Below are 25089 nucleotides of genomic sequence, written 5' to 3' on the forward strand. Positions count from 1 at the left end.
GCCACACCCAGACCGCCTCAGAGGGGCAGGGGGCTCAGGACCCAGGCCCGACTCAGAGCAAGTTGTTGGTGAGGGTTGGCCGGGAAGCCAAGCACCGGCCTCCACCCCCAACTCCCAACAAACCGGTCACCCTGAGGGCTTCAGCCAACCTCCCGCGGCCCCTGAGACCCCGTGAGGTGGCGGCAGAGGCTCTGGACTTAGACCTGGGCAGTCCCCGCACCCCTGAACCTCAGGATCCTTATCTGCAAGATGGGGGTAGCAAGTCCCACCTCGAAGGCCGGTGCAGGGATGAAAGCAGCTCTTCCACGTCTGGGGTTGGGACAGGGCCCGGCACGGGTCGGGGTCGGTGGGCACCGCGTCCAGGGTATAGAGCAATCATGGCCCCGGAGGAGATCTAGGTGCAGGACGCCCTGTGGGGCTTAGGCCAGCAGTGGCCCCATCCAGGACCAGGGATGGGCAGACGAGGAGGGAGGGCTGCACCTCGGGCTCTCACCACCAACCCCCACCTCGCCCGGCCCCAGCAGACACCAGCTCACATGTGTCCCTGGGCAGCGGCTTCAAGTCAGGCCAGGGTTCAGACTCAATGTGAGCAGGAGCTCTTGGTCAAGTCCCTCTCCTTCTCTGGCCTCAGTTTCTCTATCCGGATGCTAAGGACCATCAGCCCAGCCTCGGAGGTGGTCCCGTGGGAACAAGAGGGCGCGCGCTCCACCTGCACAGGGCCTCTGCTCTCACAGCCAGAAGGCGGGTGGGCGCCAGGCTCGCCAAGCCTCAGGCATTCGGGCAGATCCAGGCCTGGCAAGGAGTAGGGCTCCATAATGGTCTACACCCGCTGGCCCAAACGCAGGTACAGGGCACTCCTGCCTGCCCCCCAGCTGGCCCCTCAGCTCAAGAACGTGACCTTCGTGCAGCTGGAGGCCTTGCGTGGGGTGCACACCTGGCGAGGAGCTAACTGGGGCCAACACAGGGACAGACAGGGACACAGCATGCCATGCCCGGGCCCTTTGGGAGGGAGGGGATCAGGGGCTCCAGGTGGGAGTGACAGGTGAGCCTTCTAAGTCACCCCTGCGCCCTCCTCTCTGCAGTGCCGGCACTGGGCCGGGCACAGGGGACAAACCCGCCCCATAAAGCAGCAGCAGGGGCTTAGGAAACAGCTTCTGATGGTTCTGTTCTAGTTTCCGGTTTGTGAGCGTGGCCCAGCCGGCCGGCAGCCTGGCACCCAGCACTCAAACCTGCCCTGCGCACCCGCAGGAGAAGGGAGCCTGGGCCCCCGCTGTGTGTGGTCAGCGCCCGCGCTCCCCCGGTTTATCCTCTTCCCAGCACTGAACTCCACCTGCTCGGACCAGTGCCGGAGAGTGAATGAATGAATGAATGAATGGCTAGGTGAGTGCACGGATTCCACTATCACAGGAGCAAGCTATGTATTTTGCCCCATGTCCAGATGAGGAAACAGAGGCACAAGGAATTTAGGGGATGGACCCAGGGTCCACTGTAGTGGGCTGAATAGTGTCCCCTAGAAATTCATGTCCACCTGCTACCCCAGAGCTTATGTGGAAACAGGGTCTTTGCAGATGCAATTAGTTAAGAATCTTGAGACGAAATCATCCTGGATTTAGGGTGGGCCCTACATTAGGTGGCCCAATGACTTTCTAAGAGAAAGGAGAGGGAGGTTTGGACACAGAGAAGGTGGCCAGATGAAGAGAGAAGCAGAGAACGGAGTGATGCAGCCACAGGCCGAGGAGCCACTGGGAGCTGGAAGAGGCAGGAAGGAGCCTTCCCTGGAGCCTCCAGAGGGAGCGAGGCCCTGGCGACACCTTGATTTTGGACTTCTGGCCTCCAGAACTGTGAGAGAATGAATGTCTGTTGTTTTAAGCCACCAAGTTTGTGGCAATTTGTTACGGTTGCCCTGGGAAACTAACGTGGTCACATGGAAAAAGGGGGTTCATCTTGGACTAAAAATAAGGAGTCTACAACTTAGCAAGGCAGGAGCTGCACTGCCCCGCCCCCCGAGGCTGTGTCCTGGGGGGCCCTGGCGGGGACCACTGCAAGGATCGGGGCTGGGCAGCGACCAGAAGAGGCCCCGACCTCCCCACCGTACCTGCGGAACGCTGGCGGGGAAGGCACTGCCCCTCCCTGGCTCAGGGCCCCCTCTGCCCAGGAGAGCAGTGGCTCCGCTCTGCAGTGTCCACACGGGCAGGCTTCCTGGTCCTCTCTGCGTCCCCCTCTGCACCTCTATATGGGGGGTGGTAGTCATAACTCCCTCCCTGGGCTACAAACTTCACCAAGGGCCATGAAGGGGCCCGGCACACAGGAGTGCGGCATGGCAGGCGGAGCTGACGTGGGTCCAAGGGCTGGGCGGCTCGGAGCCTTAGAGATGCCGGCTGTGGGCTGGGCCGCTCCCCTGCGGTCTGCCCAGCCAAGGCACAGAATGGCACTGAAGTTTGAAAGTTCCCTTAAGTGAGAAGCAGTGGGGGGGGGGGGGGGGGGACCCAGGTGGCCTCTCCCTACAGGTACCTCTCTGAGCTCCAGAAGACTCCAAGCCTACCCCAGGGTTCCCCACCTCTGCCTGGAGACCCCCCAGCAGGGCCGACCATAGCAGGAGAAAGCTGCTGTTGGTGAAAGCTCAGGAACCAGCAGACGCCTGAGGGGCCCCCCCAAACCCTGTCCCTACAGGCCCTCCCTGACATGAGTTTGTCCCCAGCATGAGTTTGAGCTTGAAATATGAGTTACGGAGGCCCTACTACGTGCCAGGCACGTGCTGAGGACTTTAATACAGATCTTCACATTTAATCCCTACAATGACCCATTTTATGGAAAAGGAAATTAAGGACCAGGGAGGCTGAACAGCTTGCTCAAGGCCACGCAGCAGGGAAGAGGCAGAGCTGGGATTTGAACTAAGTCTGTTTGGCTCCTTGCGCTAAACCACAGCAGGGAAACGAGGAGGGAGACTGCTTCTCTCTCCGCAAGAGGAGGAAACGCCTCCTAAGACAGCGTGCAGTCATTGGGCTGATGAGATTACCCAACGAGAGTCCTTCCTTCTCTGTCCCCACACCAGTCCTGTAAGAAGGAATGTGCATGCCCGCTGACCGATAGGGAAACTGAGGCAGGCTTGTCCCAGCACTTAAGCAATTCGCAACTTGGTAGGGGATAGAAGGCAAGCACGTGACTGGACGACCGCGTCCTGCCTAGTGCACACAGGAGGGTCTCAGGCTGGCAGCCCTGTGCCCACCATGACGCTCATGAAACGACTGATGAACAGAATAAATGAGTGTCCACATTGACAGTTGGCTTTCTGGTGGCCAAGACCGCAGACGGTGAAGCATCTGGCGGGATTTCACTGCCAGGTGTGTGTGGTGATGGCGGCAGCATCCACAGCCCCCTGGATAGTCTGCCCCACTCTCTTCTCCTGCCCTCCCATTTTCCTTTTGGTGGAAATATCTATTTTTGAAAAGGGCTCATGAGCAAACACGGTGGGGAAATCCCACTAAATAAATCGTCTCTTTTCCGGATCCCAGCCTTGCTCTTCAAACAAAGTGGGAGGGGGTGGTGGGACTTCCCACGCCCCTGCTTGTCTGGGAAAGGCCCGCGGGGGGAGGGTCGTCTAAAGAATGCCGGGCAGCTGCTGCACCCCTGCTGACAGCTGGGAGGGCAGGGGGCCGCTCGAGGGAAAGCCACCCGCCCACCGCCGACCAAAGGCACCTAAACGCAGAACAGGAAGCGCAGCGGCAACCCACCGACTGCGCCCGCGAGGCTCATCTTCGAAATGGGATAAATACTTCCTGCTCTATTTACCTCCCAGGTTGCCATGAGCACTGGAGCGAAGACGTGGGAAGACCCCGGGGGGAGGGCGGGGGAGGCGGGCTCGCGGGATCCAGGCCCACCCCACCACCCACCAGCTGGGCGCGTTGGGACCAGCCCCGGGTCCGCGGTCTCGTCCCTCCGTTCTAGAAACACGTTGCACTAAACTTCCCTCCCCGTCCGCACAACTCCGGCGGAGCAAGTTCTCTACAAACTGTAAAGTGCCGCGCTGCCCCCATCACAGTTCCTCGCTGGGGGCCGGCCCTCGCCCGCGGACCTGCTCCAGGGCTCCCCCTCCCCTGGCTCTGGGACCCGGGGCCAGCGGCCCGCGGGCCGGCCGGGAAGGCGCGGCCTTACCTGTTCCAGGTGGCGTTGGCGCAGGCCCGGCGCTGCTGCGTGCCCCGCTCGTCCGCGGCGGCGGCCGGCTCTCTCTTGCCCAGGTCACTGAGGCTGGGCGAACTCATGAACTTCAACCTGCGGAGAGTCCTCATGGTGACCCCGGCGACAGGCTCCGCGCCCACGCGCGCCCGGCACCTCGCCCTGCGCCACGCCGCGCCGCGCCGCGGGCCCCGGCCGTTGCGGCGCCCTCTACGAGGAGACTTGGGCAAAAGCAGGAAGCCGAGAGGCCCTCCAGGGTCCCGCCCCGGCCCCACGCCTCCGCCCCGGGCCCCGCGCCGGCCGCCCCGCCAGGTTAATCATTGCTCGGAGCGGCCGCAGCGTGGAGCTCCCAGAGCGCTGCCGGTAGCGCAGACTCGGCGCTAAAGAGGCCCGGGGGCGGGGTTCAGGGCCGGAGGCGGAGCATGGGCGGTCCCGGGGGCGGAGCAGGAGAGGGGCGGGGCCGAGGCGGGGCCTAAAGAAAGAGGGCGCGCGCAGAGGCGGGACCAAGATGGGCGGGGCCACGAGCTGGGGGCGGGGCCGCGGCCTCCGCGGCCTCAGCCGCCGCATCCCACTCGCCCCCCCCCCCCCCAGGCAACCTGAGTCCGCCCTCCTGGGGTCGCACTCTGGCCCCCTCTGTCCTTCCAAGGGCCACCAGTGCCCACAGGAAACCAGCACGGACGACCGCACAATCCAACCCCAAGCACCCACCCAGCGCCGGCTCCTGCGGCCACACCCACACGGTGCTCAGCTTCGTGCCCCCTCCCAGACCCCTAGTGCAGTGGTTATCTTCCCCCTTTTCGCCATCCCCCCCCCACACAGGCTGTGCCCACACAGATCCCTCAGGACCCCGCCACGTGGACACAGACTCCCCCGTGGTTATCATGAAGACTGGGTGGAGGTCTTCAGCCCATTTTCCAGTTCAGGAAACTGAAGCTCAGAGGGTGAAAGAACTTGCCCAACATCATGCAATCAACAAATGGCAAGGCTGGGCCTGACTCAGGCCTTCTGAGCACACCGCAGGACACCCCTCCAGCTTCCGGGATCCCCATGGGGCTCTCCTGCCCCCTGCCCCCTCCATCAGACAGGGCAAGACAGTGTTGCCGCCCTGCTCCACTTCCTTCATTTCTTTCCTGAAGCAATGCCTGTGTCACCAGAGCACCGGCCTCATGTCTTCCTATAAATGCTTCCCGCGTGAATCAGAGGGGGAGAGGAGGGGCCAATCCTAGAACCTCAGCATGGGAGTGTGCTCAGAGGCCCCCCACCCATGCTGTACAGAAGAGGGAATTGAGGCCCAGAGGCCACTGGGTCCTTGGGTCCTCTATGCCAGGGTGTGTGCATGAGATGCTCCCCGCCAAGGGCAGAATCAAAGCACCTGCCCCCCCGGGCCTTGTGGGGCTTGCTAATTCAGTCTGACACAGCATAGGTCGACATTATCGTCCCCACTCAGAGACAAGGATCTGTTCCTCGAGGTGGAGGAGGTGGTGGAGGGGGCCTGGCTCAGCCCCCCAGGCCGGGGCTCTTTCTGCTGAATGCCCCAGGCAGGGTGGGTTGCCAAGGCCAGGCCGAGCGGCCAATGAGCCTCTTTTGTGGCTCCAGGAACCAGGAGAACCGCATATAAGGTATATGAGACCCTGGTGAGGAGACGTCCAGTGAAAATCAACCAGCATTTTCCAAGCACCTACTGCGTGCCAGACATTACCCTCATCCTAGGGGGGCAGAGTCATGCCCGGCAAACCCCCTGACCCTGAGCTCCAAATCGAGGAAACAGAGACCTTTGACTCCCCCAGAGCCCATAATCCCCAGGGCCGAGACCTGCGTGACCCGGTGTGAGTGACAGACCAGGAAGGACTGAACTCCCAGTGAAGCCCCTGGTGGTTTCTCACCCTTTTAGAAACTTCTGTGAACCCCATCTACTCCTTCCACCTCCACTGCCAGCTTCCCAGGCCAGGACAACCGACACTCCCTGACCGCTCTCCCTGGGGCCACACAGGTCACGGGACAAGCCCATCCTCTGGGTGGTGGCTGGATGATCTTTGGCACACACACGCGCCCTGCGCTTAGAGCTCCTGCATCTTCCCACGGCCCCGAGGATCAAGTCCAGAGCCTGGAGTCCAGAGCCAGAGCTTGGAGGGCCTTCCCTGCCTCTCCTGGCTCCCCCTTCTGACTGCCTTCGCCCTGGGTTAGGCTCAGGGGTTGCCCTCTGGTCGTCTGGTGAGTTTTCCATCCGATGCCGTAAGCCAGGAGGGCTGGAACTGTACTAACTGGTTCGCCACTACATTCCTGAGCCCAGCATGCAGTAGACACGCAGTAAATATTTGGTTAAATGGATGGATAAGCATCTGTCTCACCGGCAGGAAGGGATTCAATGCTTTGTAAAAGGTACCACACTGGACAGAGATAGAACCACTGTAACTGCTGCTGGCGTAAATGCAGCAGAGAACCCCCGGGATTGGCTCAGACCCCGGGGGTGGACGGGATGAAGGATGGCTTCCCGAGCTGGAGGCAGACTCTCGGGGGAGGGGCTGGCTTCGTTTGCTTTGCACCCTCGGGTGCGAAACACTCAGCCACTGGCAGGGCCTGGCTGGCCAGAGCGGCCAGCTGAGTGTGGAGGGAGGCTGGACTGCTCTGGATGGGGAATCGAGGGAAAAATGGAGGTGCGTGGTAAGGGCAGCCCACGGCGGGAAGGCAGGAGAAGGCAAGAAGAGGAGGGGCTGGGAGAAGAGGCCAGCAAGAAATGCCGGAGGTGGGGATGGCTGAGGGGTTTAAAAGCCATGCACAGTCAGTGTTAAGGAATTAGCTTTAGCTGCCCCCTGAAGCCAGCCACAGACTTCTGTAAGATCCGTCTACACCCAACAGCCCAGTACTGGGGGTGGAGTGGAGACCCAGGCAAAGGTGCCGCTGCCCTGTGTTTGGGCTGGTGACAGGCAGGGAGGGGCACGGGGCGGGGAGGGGGCCTGGACAGCCAGGGGAACAGCCAGCCCCCAGGGCCAGAATCTGAGGCCGAGGCCAGGAGGAGACAAACCCTCCCACCCCCCAAAGCAGGGGGCAACTGGGTGGCCGATGGCCAAGTCCAGCCCTTAAACGTGTTCCGCACAGCCGGCAGTGCGGGGAAAGAAAACAAAAAACCCCAACTGCGTTCAGCCAAGGTTTTACAATGGAGAGACTGACATAGAAACCCTGATTTCTGGCTTCCTGGGAAGCATCAGATGACCGGGCCTCCGGGGCCTGAGGCCCCACGTGACAGCTCTGGCTGAGCTGCTGCCCCGCAGGCAGGCCCGGGCCCTCCACTCACTTACAGAGCCTTCCAGGCCAGATAAGGGGTTGGGGATTGAGCAACCGTATGGGGGGAGGGGGGCCGCTGGGCTGGGCCCATGTGTGTCTGGCACTCAGGGAAGGGAAATGCCCTCTATTCAAGGGAATGGGCGACGGGAGTACCCATCATGCACCCCCAAAGCTGCCAGAGTAACCCTGCTCCAAGAACCGCGCCAGGCCTGACGGCATCAACCATGTCTTCTCCTTCAGGATCCAAACTTCATTCCAACCCCTCTCCGACCAGTGGGGTGTCAGGAGCTGGTACAGGACCCTGGTCACTAAGGGGGACTGCCCCCCGCAGGGCTCTTCCTACTGTTCGGAGAGGGAGCCCTCGGTCGGGGGGGCCAGAACTGGGGTCCACTGGCCCTGCCAAGTCAAATGACCTCTAAGGCCTTGGTTTGCCCATCTGTGAGATGCATGGGGTTGAGGGTTGAGGGACAGGGGAAATGAGACCCCATAAAGCCTTTCAGAGGCCACGTGCCCCCCGTAGATGTGGCAGGAGATGGTGACCTAGGTGTCTTTGGTCCCTGAGGTATGACTGTGCTGAGGAGCTGGCCAGAGGTTTTGTCTTCATGGGCACCGCGCTAGGACTGGCAGTGACCTTTAGGATGGGCTCAAGGCACTGGGACTTCGCATCAGGAAGTCCCCTGGGGCCGGTTCAAAACCCCGGTCAGGCTCTTTGGGAGTGGGACCTGGGATTTCTCAGGAGCATCTCAGGGACTCTGGCGTGATTCCCTGGGGTCTGCAAACCCCCGAGCCTGGCTCAGCCCCTCACGTCACGGATGGACAGCCTGACGCCTGGGGACAGGACTGCAGTAAGTCCGTGCAGCTCTGGAACCCAGGCCTTCAGGCCTCTAGGCCACCGGGGTGAGGACATGAGCGGGGAAGAGACAGCCGCCAGCTCTGCCAGCGCCGTCACCCTCTCGTCCCTCTCTCTGGCGCCGACTCCAGCCGGCTGCTCCCTGCCCGCCCCAGGCCTGCCCACTCTGAGGGGCACTTCCGCCCCCTGGTGGCGAAGGCTGGTGCTCCCCACAGCTGCCTGGGAAAGTTCCACCTGCTGGTTGGGGACCCCCGGGGCCTGGACACCCAGGGAGGGGCTTGGCAATGTGCCGGGCGCAGGGAGCTGTGGGGGGGAGTGCTCGGCCCATCCCTCCCTTCTCTGGGATGGCTGGGGATGGGGACACACCTGCCCCACGATGGGCTGAGGTGGGACGAGACCATTCACGTCGTCATGGGGTGCACGCCAAGGGCTTGCTTACTGCCGGCTGTGACGGTCGCACTGCAGGAAGAGATTCCTGAGTCAGGGCTAAGCCCACGTCACCCACGGTGACTCCAGCCTGGTCATCTCCGAACGCTTTGCAACGCGCCGGTTCTGTGCCAAGGCTGGACGGCTGGTCCTCAGCCAAGGCTGGATGGGCGTCGGCCCACCAGAAGCAACATGTGTGGCATGTCGTGAATGGGGGGACTTACAGATGCTCCCCGTGCCAAGCCTGGGTTGGGGGCACCAACACCAAAGGTGGGTGGGTCCTGCCCTCACGGTGCTCCAGAGGAAAAGTCCCTTCCAGTGGCTTCAGAGCCAGTACCAACCGTTATTACCCCGATTTCACAGATGGGGATAGTAAAGCTGAGTGGGGTTAAGCTACCTGCTCAAGCTGCCAGCCAGAAAGCACGGGAGCGGGGACACTGCTGCTGGGGGGACGAAGCCCACCTCCCCAGTGCTTTAATAAACGCTGAGCACCTACTACATGCCTGGCACTGTTCTTGGTGTCGGGAATATAGCAGGGGACAGGAAAGACAGGGTCTCTGCCATCACAGGGTGAGCTCGCCGTCCCATCCTAGCTCTGTCGTCCGACATCTCCTGACACGTTCGTTCATGGTCCCCTCAAGTCTTCTCTCTACCAGCTGAGCCCCGACTCCCACGCCACGGCCACCAGGACCCCTCCTGGAGCCCCTTCCCCACACTAGTGGTCTCCGTCCTCTGCTCTCAGAACACTCCCCCTTCCTTTCACTTTGGATCCCACTCCTGGGGTGGGTGAGGGGGTCCAGATCAGCAGAGGTCCCTTTTCTTAGATCCCACAAGGGCATCCACAGGAGACTCTTTCCAAGCCTCAGTTTCCCATCTGTAAACGAGGTCTCAAACAATCAGTCCTCAAGGCCCCTCCCGGGCGGGTGTTGTGTAACCCTGGTTCTGGTCTATAAATAGGTGCCCCGTGGCACAGTGAGGGGAGTAGAGCAGAAGCACGGCACAGCAGAGATTCCAGGCTCCACGGCCCCCCGAACCGGGTCTGCTCCCTGCCCAGCCACCTCCCCTGCAAGCTCCTTAGCCCCCTGAGCCTTGGACTCCTCCGCAGAATGTCCCTCCCAGCGTGAGGGTGAAGATCAAATGAGGGCAGAGGTCACAGCCAACGCTTGTGTAGTCCTTACTGTGACCTGGCTGTGTCGCGGCACCCACCCTTCAATTGCCATAGCAGTTCCACCAGGAGGGAGCTGCTCCCATCAACCCAGTTTACAGGTGAGCCAGGGGCGCCCCTGGAAAAAGCGATGGGTCCAAGGTCACGCGGCCTGGCCAGGTATTCAAACCAGCTGGCTTGGGCGTCTGGACGTTTGCTCAGTGCCCTCCTACACTAATGAGGATGCGCGTGTCTGCCCGGGACCCAGCGCGGAGCAGGCCCCGAAAAAGCAGCAGCCACTGCGTCCTTCCTTTCAGCGATGTCACAAGAAGAGGCAACACTGGCGTAGGGGGGCCACCACCACCCAGGTGCCTCCTGTTCGGAAAAGGACCCCACCTGCCCCGTCCAGCTCCGCACGATCAACCTGAAGACAGGAGAAGCAATCTGCCTGCTGGGCTGAGTCCTGGGGTACCCAGACTGCTCACCTGTTGTTGTGGCCCCCAAAAGACACGCTGGAGTCCTAACCCCTGGTGCCTGTGAACTCATTTGGGTGTAGGTCTTTGCAGCCGTGCTCAAGCTGAGATAAGATCATACCGGAGTAGGGTGGGCCCTGCAGCCAGTGACTGCTGCCCTTATGAGAAGGCCACCTGAAGACACAGAGATCCAGGCACAGAGGGAAGACAGCAGTGTGGAGGCAGCTGCCAGCAGAGGCTGGAAGAGACGAGGAGTGATCTGTGACCTGCTGACACCTTGATTTCAGACTTCCAGCCTCCAGAACTGTGAGAAAATCAACTTCTGTTTTAAGCCACCCAGTTTGTGGCAATTGGTGAAAGCAGCCCTGAGACACCAGTATATTGCCTTTCCCCAGACAGGGCCTGCACTCCCCCAGACTCTGGCTTTGACCTCCATGTCCAGAAAACTCCCACATCCAAATGTGGAAAGGTCAGGCCCCAAAGCTCAGCAAACTGGAGATGCCCTCATCCCCCTACTCCCGATTTCTCTAACAGGAGCACACAAACTCCGGGAGACAGGCGGTGACAGGTTACTTCTGGCGGAGGCATCGTGGTCTGGCCCCTGAATGCTCACAGAGCCGGGTCCGCATCTGCCTTTCCTGACCTGGATAAATGCAGCTGCCCCGCAAGGCGGCCCTGCCACCATCCCCACTGTGCAGACAGGTGGACTGAGGGCACACAGGGCAGAGCTGGGCAGACTGGGCTTGATGTCCAGCTTTATATCCTCCCGAGGCACTTTCCTGGCCAGCAGCCTTTTCTTAGAAGAATCCTTGGAAAGAACAAGTACTGCTCAGGACATCAGAACTCACACTGATAATGAAAAGCCCCAGGAGGAGGAGCCTGAGATCAGGACCAGGTTGGTGGACGTGGGAGCTTTGGAAGTGCCTTTTCGTGTATTCTTCCAAACAGCCCCGTGAGGCAGGAATGACTAGCTCCAGTGGGGGGGTGGGGGTGGCTACGCTCTTGACTTTGTAAACAAGGCCCAAAGAGCCCAGAGGGGAGGTGACGCGGGGTCAGCTGGGCTCTGCCAAGTCTTCGCTCCCAGAGGAGCGGCATCCCCCCAGGACGGCGCTCCACTCGCCATCCTCCCACTTCTCCAAGGACGGAGCTCACAGTACACGAAGGGATGCATTTAATGCAGGAGAAACTGTTGCGGAGATTCGCTGTAAGGTTTGGGGGGGGGCCCATCTCCTCCTAGGGGTGAGAGGTACCCCTTACTGAGGGCTCGCCCCGGCCAGCCTGGCCCACGGTCCCCACGGTAACCCCGCCAGCTGGGTTGTCTCATCCTCCACTGCAGATGGACGTTGAGGCCACAGATCCTGTGTCACCTACCAGGTCACAGGCTGAGAGGGGCAGGGCCAGCATAGATGCAGGGGTCCCTATTCCAGTCCCCGGCTTCTTCCACGGTGGGCCGTGGACTGAACCCAGGCCCGCTCCTGGAGGAGACTGGGACCCTCCCCGCCCGAAGCCTGGGCAGGTAGCACCCCCGTGCTGTCCCCCAGACCCTGCAGGGCCAGCTAGCGTAGGCCCCTTCCCTGTCCCTGGAGCCTGCCCACCTCTGGGCCTCGAAGGCCCCAGACTTCACCACCTCCCCCACCCCACACACGGCCTCCTGGCCTCACAGCCTACGGGCCTCCACCCTGCTGCTGGCACACCCACTCTGCCACCCAGGTGTGACCTGTCCGTCTGCTCAGAGGCTTCAGCCGAGGCCCCTAGCCTGCAGGAGGAACCCCACGTTTCCGGCAGGGTGTCCAAGACCTCCGCGCTCTGGGCGCGGCACTGACCCATCTCTGCTGCGTCTCCCACTAAAGCCCCTCCAGGCCCCGTCCTGCCGCCCCCAGCCCCCGAGGAGGCAAAGCAACCACTGTTCTACAGCCTTTCTGCCTGCTTCCCACCTCCGGGCCTTTACCCAGCCTCTGCCCTCTGGCTGGATGCCCTTCCTCCCTTCCCTCCAACTAGTTTCTTTTTCAGTGATTATATTAATAGTAAAAGGCAGTAAAGAATTGTGATTCGGGGCTCTGGAGCCAGATGGCCTGGGCTGGATTGTGGCTTCACTAGTTGACAGCTGACCACCTGGGGCTGAGTACTTCTGTTGAACTGTGCCTCAGTTTCCTCATCTGTAAGATGAGAGTCAGAATAATACCTTCCTCCCTGGGAGATCCCAAGGCTGTAAATGTATTCAGAGACGTCAAATGCTTAGGATGGGCCTGGCACACAGTAGGTGCTCAGCAGCCTTAGCCATTATCACCAGCTGGCCTCCCGCTCTCCACTCCCAGTCCTCTGGCTTCCCCTGGGCACTGGGTCCCCACCCCAGTGATGCAGACCTTTCTCCCCTCGACCCAGCTCAGCCAACAATCCCCAGGCCGTCCTCCCTCTGTCTTGTGTTAGGATCTCGGGACGGGTCTACCTTCTCCATCAGATGCTCTCGGAGGCCGAGGCCTCTGCAAGCTGAGGTGAGAGGCAAACGCCCAGCGGACATGGACAAAGACTTTCTTCTTGACCTAACTGTAATCAGTCTCCTTGGAGCCCTCGGCTGGACGAGGCCTGACCTTGGGCTTCCCTCTCTGTCCTTGTAGGATCCAGTGTGAGCAAGAATCCTAAGTCAGTTTAGTGAAAATCCTCCACCCCCACTGTCAGACCACCCCGCTGTCTCACCACCCTGGCTGGCCTTGAGCAAGGATTCGGCTGAGTGGGTCAGCAAGAATCCTCCTTCCCCAGATGTTTCCTCTTCCTACTTTCCCATCCACTGACCCCCGCTCTGCTCCTTGGCTATAAATCCCCACTTCTCCTTGTTGGAGTGAGAGTGAAGTCCAATCCCCTATCCCGACTGCAAGACTCCATCTGTGATTCAGAAATGCAAAGAGCTCTGAAAACTCAGATTCTTCAGGGCTCATTCGGCCACAAAACCTGACCTGACCAGTAGTGAGGTTATTTAGAGTCTCTGTCTACCCTACTTAGTGGAGATCTTGTGCAAAAACTTTCCCCAGGATGCCTCCCTGATCCCTTCTACAGGGCAGCAACAGACTGCATTATCATTCAAAAACAGTAGGGATTCCAAAGTCACATCTGGCCCTGGGGGTGTCAGTCGGATAAATAAAGGACGGAAGATTTGCACAGACCGCAAGATGTGTCACAGAGCTGGCAGGTATGTGGATGAGCTGGATTCCACCGGACTCCAAAGATGGCCTGCAACTTAGTAGGAGAATTAGAGACAGGTATCTACAGGCTCTGAAAGTGCTTGGTAAGAAGTAGTAATACCTGAAGAGTATGATCATTATTTTGCATTAACCACTGAAAGGTCAATTTAGAGAACTACACAACCTGAAAGCTCTTTCCTACATACTGCCTAGAAATGCTGGATAAAAAATTACACACATCTAAATGCATAACTGAGCTTGTAAGAAAGTGAGGATGATCACCAGGGGCCAGAATAATACTAGGATTATCATTAAGATAATCTTATCAGTGTACTTATATCATATTTAATATTAATTTTACTGAAGGCCAGTATAATGCTTGCAATATGCAATAATTCAATAGGGAGTGATGTTCTCAAGTGTCTTAATGTATCAAGCCCTTGTGAAAATTAATAAACAGAAACCTCATTTAAAATGGATTTGGGAGGCCAGAAGGGGGAGCTCTCACACCCATCACTGCTGGTCAACCACAGACCCCACAGGAAGAGACATACCTTTGCATCTCCAACAGGAAGAAGGTTACTACTTTACTAGCCAGCAGTAGGAAGGAAGAATTTCTCCTCGCCTGGCAACAGCCCAGCCAATGAGAGACTGGTACAATTCAGCCAATGAAAATCCACTACACTTCAAACTCCCAGTTTCCTCCAATGGACTCTTTGCTTATAACAGCCCCTCCCAACTCCCCTTCTCTCTTATAAAAGAATGGTACCCTGGACTCGCCTGTGGTTCACCACAGATTGTGCATCCTGAATTGCAATTCTTTGCTGTTCCCGAATAAACCCATTTTTGCTGGTAAAATAACAGGTGTTTTACTGTTTTCCGTCAACGCCCTCTAGCGCTTGCAGCAACCCCAACTACTGCTATTCCCATTTCACAGATGAAGAAACTGAGCACATCTCACGCTGGTGGAGCTGGGATTCAAGCCCAGGCAGTCCAGCTCCAGAGTCTGTATTCTTAACTATTACACTCTACTAGCTGTACTCTAATTAGCATAACATTTAAGTCACAGGAAAATACTGTGAACTAAAAACCCAGACGTTAAATGAAGGTGCCTTGTAGGGTAGGGAGAGGGATGTTGAGACAGAGAGGTGAAAACCAGCAGTCGGGAGATAAGACACCAGCAAGCAGGACGATGGGAGATGCAACTGACCTCTTCACAGAAAGCCAGGGGTCTCGAGGGGCTGCACCCCTAATAAATGGGTAGCCGGGAGAAAGATCTCCCCATTGACAGAGATGACAAGAAAACTTGTCTCTGACCACCTGAACTCGAGGTAGGAAAAAGCATGCACGGCTCCTGACAATCTGTAGCCAAGAGCCTACCTTCACAGGCTGCTGGGTTAGGGTGGAGAGAGCCTAAACTGATTAACATAAACGTGGCCCCAGGCTGCGACAGCCTTAGGCTGCCAGGCAGAGCAACCACAGAGAAGCTCTGGAGGGGTAAGCGCACAAGCCAGGCCTCCTGGGGTTTCCACAGATAAAGCCTGGCTGGAAATAAACTCATGATCTCAAATTATGCGACACACGGAGAAACAGCCGCTATGCGGGAAGGAGAGCAAACGCTACAAATGTCAGGATGAAATTCCTAAAACTTCAGCCACGAAACTATTGGAAAGAGACTGTAAAATGAATTTGCTTAACATAATCAAAGACAAAAGAAAGCATGGATAGAACAAGATGTTATAAAAGCCAGGTACCAGCTTACTGGGCACCTACCCAGGTGTAAAAGGGGATGGGACCCAGGACAAGGGAGCATCGTACACAGTCTCAGCGTTGATTTCCCGGTCCTTCCCTGGTGTCCTGCAGTCAGTGTAAAAGTCCTCACTGACTCAAGTGCCTGGCGTGTCCAGGAGGGTGTTAGGCACCAGGTCTACTCCTGTTTGGGCCACAGTGAAAACACCTGGCTCTGTACAGAATAGACAGCCTCAAGACAAATTGGAACTTTCTGCTGCTCCGTGTCTAACAGAAGCCCATCTGGGAGGAAAAATTCTCATGAGCTTGGTCCAGAAGATATGCACTTACCCCTGTCGCCCCAGATCAGAGCCTGTTAAGCCAGGGCCCTGGAGGCCCTGGAGTTTTTCAGGATCTGTGAAACCCTGAAATTGTCTGCATAACTCCTGAATGTGAGTGTGCCTTCTGTTGGGGAGAGGAGTGTGGCTTTCATGGGCTTCTCTAAAAGGGCTGGGACCCCACCTTCTGGCAAAGCCAAGGAATGAGCATGGCCCATCTGTATGGAACGTCTGTGGTACCCAAAGATTTTGAGTGGAGGAGGGAAAACATTATTTTTATAGTTAATACAGATGCCTTAATTACAGACTGAGGTGAAATCCTCATGGATTTTGAAGATAACACATGAAGCTTCAGTTATCTCAAGGTTATGGGCCTCACTGGGTCCCCCTTGCAGACCACCTGAGGATGCCCCTCTCCATCTTCCCTGCAGTTAGGGAAGCCTGAGGGTCCTGCTCCAGATACTAGGTCCTTGGATCAAGCCAGGATGCTGCTCACCACATCACACAGGGAGCCCTTTATGATGGCACCTAGGAGGAGTGATCCTCTTTCCCTCTTTGCTTTTGTTGCCAGGAAGCTCAGAGTAAAAAAATCAGTCCATATCTCACACATGTACTAGATCTCCTAGCATGTTTTGTTTTTGTTTTTTAAAATCCAGGAACATCTTGATAATGATTATAACAATAACACAACCACAGTTATTACATTATAATCATTTTCTAATAGCCAAGCACAGGCCTGAAGGGTGTACCATATGATCATACAGTCCCAATACCCTCTCACATAGGTATTGCCATTCCTGCTTCTGCAGACAGGGCTAATGAAGCTGCAGGAGGGGCGGTGATGTTCCCGTGGCACCTGGAGGGTGAGATCAGAGCAGTGGAGCCTCAGACAGGGCATTTCCCCTGGCAGCCTGCATAGCAGGGTAGCAGCAGCAATCAGGCTCCGCTTCCTCGGGAGGGGCTGTGGGCAGGGGTGGACGGGGGTGGGGGGAGCAGGAGACCAGGAGGATTCCACTCCTAGAGGTGTCTGGAGGGAAGGGACCCAGGACCCTGGAGTCCCGGACCCTCCAGCCCTCCGTTACTCTCCCCTCCTTACACACCTGACTCTGCAGTTCCTACACTTTCCTGGCCGTGAATGTGGTTTAAGTTTGGTAACTGACACAAGCATCGAAGAAAGAGCATTTAACAAAACCCACCTGGCCCTCCTTTCCTACAAGAAAGGCCGGTCAATACAGTAAACACAGGGGGAAGTAAGAGAAGGGGATTCCCAAGAAAGGGTGCTGGGTGATCTGGCTCTGACGCTGCCTCCCAGGCCCTCTGCACCCCACTCTCTCCCACAGGAGGCCAGGTCCAAAGGCCCCCGGAATTCGTGTAGCCCAGCTGTCCATTTTACAGACAGAAAGACGGAGGCCGGGAGCAGGGGTGGGACATGCAGGGTCACACACAGAGCAGGATTGTCCTAATGTGTGGCGAAAAGAGCAAATACTGGGGTCCTACTGGGTGCTGGGCCCCCCCACTCCCTCCCTCCTGGGGCAGCCAGGTCAGAATTTCCACCCACATTTTTCTCAGAAGGAAATTGAGGTTCTAAGGGAACAGACCTACCCTGTTGCACGGCAGGTAAGTGGAAGTGCGGAGATCGCGCCCAGCTCTGACCTGGAGGGCCCACACTACACGCTGTCACTCCGGGGGACCCCCTCTCCCCCCATCAAGTCATTAGTGAGCACCTACTGCAGGCCGGAACCTGTCCCCAGAGGAGGCCACGTTTGCCCTTCCCTGGAGAGTCACAGGAGGCCGGGAACAGAGGAGGCAATGGGTGGAGGGTTATGGGAACCCCGAGGACACCAACTGGCTAGGGGGGCTCCGAAGTGTCCCCAGAGGCAGTGACATTTCAAACGAGCCGGGAAGGATGACCTCGCCCAGCAGGGCCGGGGCGGGGTGCAGACCTGGTGGCGGGAATTGGACGGACCGCGGCATCGATGAGGACGCGGGCTGAGCCATCAATAGAGGACAGGCCCTGCACTCAGCGGTCCCCGGGAGGGACTCTGGGCTCTGGAGGGCACGGTCAGGGCAAAGGCAGGAGGTGGCCCTCTGGCCTCCCCTTCTCTCCTCAGCACTCCTCACCCCCCTGCAGCTGCGGGCCCCAGACCTGCCCGGGGCATCTGCGTGGGGGGCGTCTGGGGATGGGCCGTGGCTGGTGCTCAGATGGGCCAGGTCCCTCTCCAGGCCGAAGGGGAGGGCATCACAGAGGGAGGGCAGAGCACACACAGAGCAGAGGTGGGAGATGCAGCCCGGGGAGGCGGGAGCCAGAGCTCCAGGGGCTGTGAGGCCACCAGGCAGGGGGCCCCAACGGCTGCGAGGACAGTGGGTGCCACGATGCCACCTCGGGGTGCGTGAGGGGGTTTGGGGGGAAAGGTTTCAGGAAGACCCCGTGATGAGTCCGAGTCGCCGCCCAGGGATTTTACAGTGTGACCACCCGGCTCACGCCCAGAGATTGGACAGTTAGATAAGGGCCTGAGCTTAGGATTCCGCCCCCGAGTTCCCGCTTTGCTTTTCCAGGGGCTCTGCTTTTCCCGGGGCACTTAGAGTTGAGGCTGAGAAAAGCCAGCGGCCTCCGCCCCAGACGCCTTCGAAGTCACGGAGGCTGCTGCCCTGCTCTCTACGTCCTTCTCGCTGGTGACCTGGGACAGGGGCTGCCCTTCCCCCTTCCCCCCACTCATTATGCTCCCCCGGCCCCATTTCTGGGATCTGTAAGTAATGACTCTTGTGACTTTGCTTTTTTTGTGTGAGTGTATTGAAACTGTGCCTTCAGGGTTCCTGGGGCACAGCTGGGCTTGGGCTCAGGGAGGGGACTCCCCGCGGGCCCATAAGTTGCCCAAGTGACAGGGCCTGGGCAGATCAATGGCCTGACAGGGCCAGGGCCAGAAGCTGGCACAGGGACACAGCGTCCTGGCACCTATTCTCCCTGGAGCCCCCCTCTGGGGTGCTGGGCGTGGGAGGGCGGCCCTGCCCAGCCCCCGGCCTGACCCTCAAGCGGCTCAGGTTTTAGCAGTTTCTGTTTTTGAGTCATGGAGGCCTGGGCTCTTTCTCTGTGGTTCCTGGTGTGGGTGGCAGATCGGGGTGGGGACTGAGATGAGAAGTCTGCCTGGGAGCTGAGGCCGCCATCTCCACTGTAAAGCTGCATGGTGCCTCCTGCACTGGCTGGGCCCACGGGATTTCCCCAGACTCGGGGGCAGGTGACAGGAGCGGGGTCTCCTGGGCTTTGCCGCAGGGATGAGACAGAGGGTAAGCAGTCAGTCACAAGCTCCCAGCCCCTTACAGGGAGGCCGTCAGCTCATGGGTTGTCTAAAGGGAGAAGAAGGGGAGCCAAGAGCCTTCCTGAAGCCTCCCAAATGAAAGCAGAAGTCAACTTCTTGGTGGAAGGTGCAGTCCTTGGAGGCCAGGCCCAGTTCACGTCCACATGCTTGCCCTTGTTCCACTGTCTGGGATAACCTTTCCCTAAGCCTGGTCTGCTTGGCCAACTCCTATTCATCCTGCAAAACCCTGCTCAGGGTGACGTCACCCACCTAAGCCTTCTCCACAAGCCCCACCCGACCACACATACCCGTGCATTTGGAGGACAGTACTGCCCAGGCCACCTGCTGCAGTGGCACTTTCCCCAGGAGGCTCAGAGAGTGAGATCCCTCACTATTAAGGACATGCTCCTGTCTCTTTCCTTAGCTGGCTCCTGTGGTCCTAACCTGGCTAGCAGCTTAGTACTCCCCCCACACCAGGCCTGTCTGCATAACATTCCTGGGTGGGGTGGGCCTCGGCAGCCCCCTTCCCTGAGGACACAGGGACTGAGAGGGCCACACAATTTGCCAAAGGCCATGTGCACTTTTTCTCCAGTAAGTATTTCATGCGAATCTAATATGTACCAGGCCCTGAGCTAAGCGCTGGATTTGAACCTGACCTTGGCCAAATCTTCTACCCTGTGGCAGCCTCTGTGTCTGTCTGGCCTCATAACTGTTCTGGGAGCAAGCCAGAATGTGGGGGAGGGAGGGGGCTGTCCTCATTTTTCCAGCTGGGGACAGAGGCCCACACTGGGCACACGTCCAGGCCCCTGGGGGTCCACCCCACACCTCCTTCTCTGCCCACCTTGCCCGCCCAGCTGAAAGCCACAGGAGCAGGGGACCCTCACCCTCTCCTGGTGAAGCAAAGGAAAGAGAATGGTGGGCCCTGGCTGGGGCCTGGGCGGGCCTCTCCCTCCCCCCTCCTCCCCTCTCGCCCACCTACTGCCTACAGCACCCGTCAGAGCCCACTGTATTAGCATACATGCAGGGAGGAAACCCATCTGAGCTCAGCGACATCCCCCCTACCCCTTGCCCGGCACCAAGGCCTGCAGCCCACAGACCAAGGTGATGGCCGGTGACCTTGACCATCAGCACAGAGGCCTTTTCCCTTCGTTGGCTGGTTCTTCTCTGCACCTTCAGGTAAAGCAGAGGACACCTTACCTGCACGGGGGCCGCCCCCTCTGTGGCTCGGTGGGCAGCTGTGTTCCCCACCTGCCTCTGAGTCCCCAGCTGGCCCGGCCCAGAGCATTCTGAATCAGCTCCCTCTCCAACCGGGCTGCTTTGTTTCTGCCACCCCCGCGGCCCGCTGCCCACACTCCCTCGGGTCCACACCTGGGGCTGTCCACGTTGACCTCCTTTTGGCTGCTTGAAGTTCTTTCCGGTTGGTCTTGTGAAATCAAACTCGTTTCCCATTTCTGTGGGTTCTCCTCAGAGCCCTGTCCCCTAGGTGCCTCCTGTGCTTGTGTCTCGTCCCCCTAGCCTGCCACCCTGGGCGATGCTCTAACCGTAGATGACAGAAATCGTGAACTCAGCGAATATTCAGGGGGTGGACCTGACCATTAGTTATAAGAAGGGTGTTCATTTGGTCTAAGATGTCAGGTTCTAATCCCCACTCTACGGATGACAAAACAGAGGCCCCAAGGCTTAGCGACAAGCAAGGGCTGCAGGAGAGGCCAGCTGGTCCCAGTTGGGCTCTGGGGACAAACACACCTGGATCTGAAGCGCAGCTTGGTCACTCACTGTACTTGGCCTCAGTTTCCCCATTCTGTAAAGTGGGGACACAGCAGTGCCAGTCCCACAGGGTCCCTATAGGGGTAAGGGTCGCCTGGGCTCCTTAGGGCACAGTGCCTCCCCCCCACCAAAGGCTGGTGGGTGGACCCTCAGGGGACGCAGCCATTGTGATTCTAACAGGCGCACCCCTCCCCCCATCCCTCAGGATCTGGTCCACACCCTCTCCTTGCAGGGTCTCTCACCATCCTCACCTCACCGTCATCCAGGTCTCCAGCCAAAGACCACTCCCCAGCCCCAGCACACCGGCCTCCCTAGCAACCCACCCCCCGCGCGCCCCCCGCCCTCCCCCCCTCCCCAGCAAGGTCCCAACTTCACAAGCCTGCAGGCTGGGCCAGGGGCCGCCTCTGGGCTTCCCACCATGACAGCTCCATCACACCTCCTCCACCAGACCATGTCGGGTCAGTCCGACGGAGAAGGACTACCTCTCTATCAGACTGAGTGTTCCAGCAGCACGGGCTCTGTCGTCATGGCTCAGTTGCCTCATAGGGTTCAGCGCAAGGCTCTCAACACCCACGCAAAGTCACTGAATGAACTTGAGAAAATTGGAAAAACACAAAAAAGTTGGAAGAGGAAACAAACCACCAGAGAAAGTTCCTGCTACCATCTTGGTGCATTTCCCTCCAGCCTTTTTTCTGTGCCGGTTGTGAGTGTTTGTCGGACACCCCCGTGAGCGCCCCATGAACGCAAGCCTGCCGCCTGCCCGCTTCTCTTCCACGAATAAATGCTGGGTTTGCAGAATGGACGCGAGGCCTGACAGAGGGGCTGAGTCGCTTGGGGTCATGCAGCTCCAAAAGGAGGGGCCCAGCCCTCCCGACCCCCAGGGCTCAGCACCCCCTGCCCCACAATAGTCTCAGCCCCAGAAGTCCTTATTTCCCGCTGTCTAGCTGAACGTCCATCGTCTGTGAAGGCCAGGAAAACGGGGGTCCCTCACAGAAACACAGGGAGTTCACACGTGGAGCATACCTTACAGGTTTGCGGCTGCCCTTACCACACGTTCCTAAAACCCCAGCCCAGCCCTGATGTCCGACATTCACTCTCTCGTTCCTCAGACATTCTTGGGGTTCCACTCTGTGCCAACCCCGAGCTGAGCCCTGGGACCCAGCGATGAATCCAGCAGAGTTCCGCCCTCGGAGCCCCAGGCTGGAGGGGAGGAGACTGGGGAGCAGATCCAGTGCCGGATCAAAGATTCCAGGGTAAGGGGGCACGGGAGGGGCGCCTACCCACCCTGCCTGGGGTGGACGCAGGGCAGCCAGGAGGGCTTCCTGGAAGAGGAGGGTATCTTCCAGCAGGGGCTTGAAGAACCAACAAAAGCCTCCAGTGAGGAAGGGAAGAAAAGAGTTCCAGATAGAGGAACGGCAGGAGGAGGGTCCAGAGGAGGGAAAGGCGGACAGCGAACAGGAATATGAGATGACCTGCAGGCAGTGAGCGGGGAGATGACCCGGGCCACCCACAGGCCTCCCTCTCACAGCTGCGGGCAGCGAGTGTGGCTCCAGAGGCCAGTTCCCTTCAGAACCAAGCTTGGCAAAAACTTCCACCTTCAACCATCAGAACTGCAAGGCCCCTGGGGCAGTGGTTCCGGGTTATTTCCTGGGAGAACCAACCTCAAGGCCTGCCGGGATCTCTCTGGAAACCAGACCTGTCCCAAAGGCCAATTGATGTCCGTCAGGCCAACGTGAAGATGTGACGGAGAACAAGGACACAGGTGTGATCCTCACTTGAGAAAGCAGATTCTACCCCCCATTCACAAATCGGAGACCAACCCACCAGAGGTCACAGAGCACGTAAGCAAGCTGTTAAGTGGGCTCGGGCACAGAAGCCAGCCCTCTCTGGCTCCGAGGGCGCCCCCAACCACGGCCTAAGTGTCCCCCATTGGTCCCCAGGTCCTGGAACGCTGGCCCCTGGCCAGTGCACCCAGAATGTATTTTATGAATGAGTGAACAAAAGAATCCGAAAGCCCTGTCCTTCCGCCCACACCTCCGGCAGCAGGAAGGAGCCATCTGCTACTGGTTTTTGTTGTTGCTGTCACTCTGAAAATCAAAAGCACAAACCTGAAGTCACAGCTGTGTCACTTCGGGGCGGGCAGAACCCCCAGCCCCTGACCCCGGACTAGAGCACAGTCCAGCACCTCGGCGGAGGGGTCAGACAGCTGCTCGGCCACTGACAGCATGAGACGGGACCCGTCGCGCCCCTGCTCCGAGCCTCGGTGTCTCCGTCACTAAACGGAGGTGCTGAGGACCTACCTTGCTGGGTGGGTGCAGTGAGGACTAAGGAGCTGGGACCCCGCAGGGGTGGGTGGGGGGGAGATCCCGTCCCTCTGGCCTCCTCTGCCTATGACCTTGGCCGCCGAATGAGCTCTGAAACCCTCAGCACTAACCAAGCTGGATGCCCTGGCCCTGCGTGCAGCCGAATGGCTTACATATTATGAGGCATCCACGTGGCCAAAGGGCAGCGGGGCTGAGGAGGGCGCGGGCAGGTGGCTCACCGGGCTCGCGCGTGACTCAGCGGGACTCGTCGAGGCTGCAGGTCTGCGGTGGGAGCTGCCCCCAGCTGTACGCCGTGCAGGAAAGCCCGGCTGCCGGCATCTCTGATAAATATTTTATCACTGCTCACAGAGCAGGCAGGCCCCAGGAAGGTGCCTGCAGCCCCTGATTCCACAGAGCACCCCTTCCTGCCCCGACAGAAGGAAGTGGCTGGGTCGGGTGCCGGTGGGGTCAGGAGCCCAGACAGCTAGCTCATTCCTGCCCTGCTGTCACCTCAGGTCAGCTCAGCCCAGCAAATGCCCCCGAGCCTCAGCCCCAATCTGCCTTGCACTGTGCTGGGTGCTGGGCTCCACTCTGCCCTGGACAGCTCCCAGGCTCCTTTGCACTGCCCCCAGAACACCAGCACTCTGCACCTTGGCCTGGTCAGACACCCCTTCCTGTTGGCCCAGAGCACTGCCACCTCCTCCAGGAAGTATTCCAGGCTTTTTTTCTTCCCACTGTGTGACCTTGGGCAGGCCCATCACACTCTCTGAGCCTGTTTCTAAAATGGGGCTGGTGGTCCCCACTCATGGGGGACCAGATGAGACTGTATAAACAAAGGATCTCCCAGCTCCTTGCCCACATGGACTCATTCTTTTTGGAGGGACCTGAACATTTGGAATCAAATCAATAAATATTATAGAGCATGTCTAGGGGTGGGACACAGGAATGTATAGAGCCTCGCTCCTGCTTGCAGGGCTCCGCAATTTAACTGTGGAGATAGGACCTAAATAATAATAATAATAGTAATAATAATAATAACAGCAACAGTAATAACAGTACCACATTTCAAGCCCCCACTACTGCCAGATAATTGACATCACATCCCCTTGTCTACTCCTCCCAGCAGCCCTGTGACGTGAGGTTCCAACCCTCATTTCATAGCACGGCAGGAACCTGAGACTCAGAGAGGGGCAGGACCCTGCCTGAGGCCACACAGCTTGGCGGGGCTGACCAGCTGTCCTGCTGGACCTCTGGGGTCAACACCTGCTTTTCACATCATTGTCCATGTGGGGGCTCCACTGAGACGGGGACGGTCCAAGTCAAATGATGAAGATACACAGGATACGGTGCAGCCAGTAAAAAATCGTCACTGCTCTTTAGGAGCTACTGGACTATTGAGGGAACAGGGGAAATGCTAGTAGTATTACAGTAAGTGAAAAGGAACAGGATATGGAACTGCGTGTGGTGTGATGACATCCTGTGAAAATAGTTCTACATCAAGACGTATTGATTCAAAAAAGACTGGAAATGATACACAAAATGATAATGTTCAGAGGCTGAGGTTACGGTGAAATCGGAGCCTATTTTGCAGACTTTGTACCACATGGCTATGTTGGTTTTATAATTTAAAATTTTCCTTAGAGGTAGGATTGGGGGACTTCCCTGGTGGCGCAGTGGTTAAGAATCCGCCAGCCGGGGCTTCCCTGGTGGCGCAGTGGTTGAGAGTCTGCCTGCCAATGCAGGGGACACGGGTTCGAGCCCTGGTCTGGGAAGATCCCACATGCTGCGGAGCGACTAGGCCCGTGAGCCACAATTGCTGAGCCTGCGCGTCTGGAGCCTGTGCTCTGCAACAAGAGAGGCCGCGATAGTGAGAGGCCCACGCACCATGATGAAGAGTGGCCCTCGCTTGCCGCAACTAGAGAAAGCCCTCACACAGAAACGAAGACCCAATACAGCCATAAATAAATAAATAAATAAATAAATAAATAAATAAATAAATAAAATTAAAAAAAAAAGAATCCGCCTGCCAATTCAGGGGACACGGTTCGATCCCTGGTCCAGGAAGATCCCACTTGCCGCGGAGCAACTAAGGCCGTGCGCCACAGTTAGAGCCTGTGAGCCACAACTACTGAAGCC

At 58.3% G+C, this 25089-nt stretch overlaps 1 protein-coding gene across 5 annotated transcripts in view; it reads right to left on the bottom strand.

Annotated features, from left to right (window-relative positions):
- Positions 1–25089, bottom strand: part of PRR5 (proline rich 5) — a 53355-nt gene that overhangs the window by 23350 nt on the left and 4916 nt on the right. For 3 of the 5 annotated variants that reach the window (XM_082421182.1, XM_082421185.1, XM_082421181.1), the window contains exon 1: positions 4153–4568. In XM_082421182.1, coding sequence (XP_082277308.1) covers positions 4153–4286 — 134 coding nt within the window. In that variant the 5' untranslated portion in view covers positions 4287–4568. Of the gene's footprint in view, positions 1–4152; positions 4569–22950; positions 23030–25089 lie in introns of those variants that run through there. The other 2 variants (XM_082421183.1, XM_082421184.1) reach the window with 2 other exon arrangements.

The sequence above is a fragment of the Balaenoptera physalus genome (genome assembly GCF_965194825.1).
Source record: "Balaenoptera physalus genome assembly, chromosome: 13".
In the NCBI taxonomy this organism is placed as follows: Eukaryota; Metazoa; Chordata; class Mammalia; order Artiodactyla; family Balaenopteridae; genus Balaenoptera; species Balaenoptera physalus.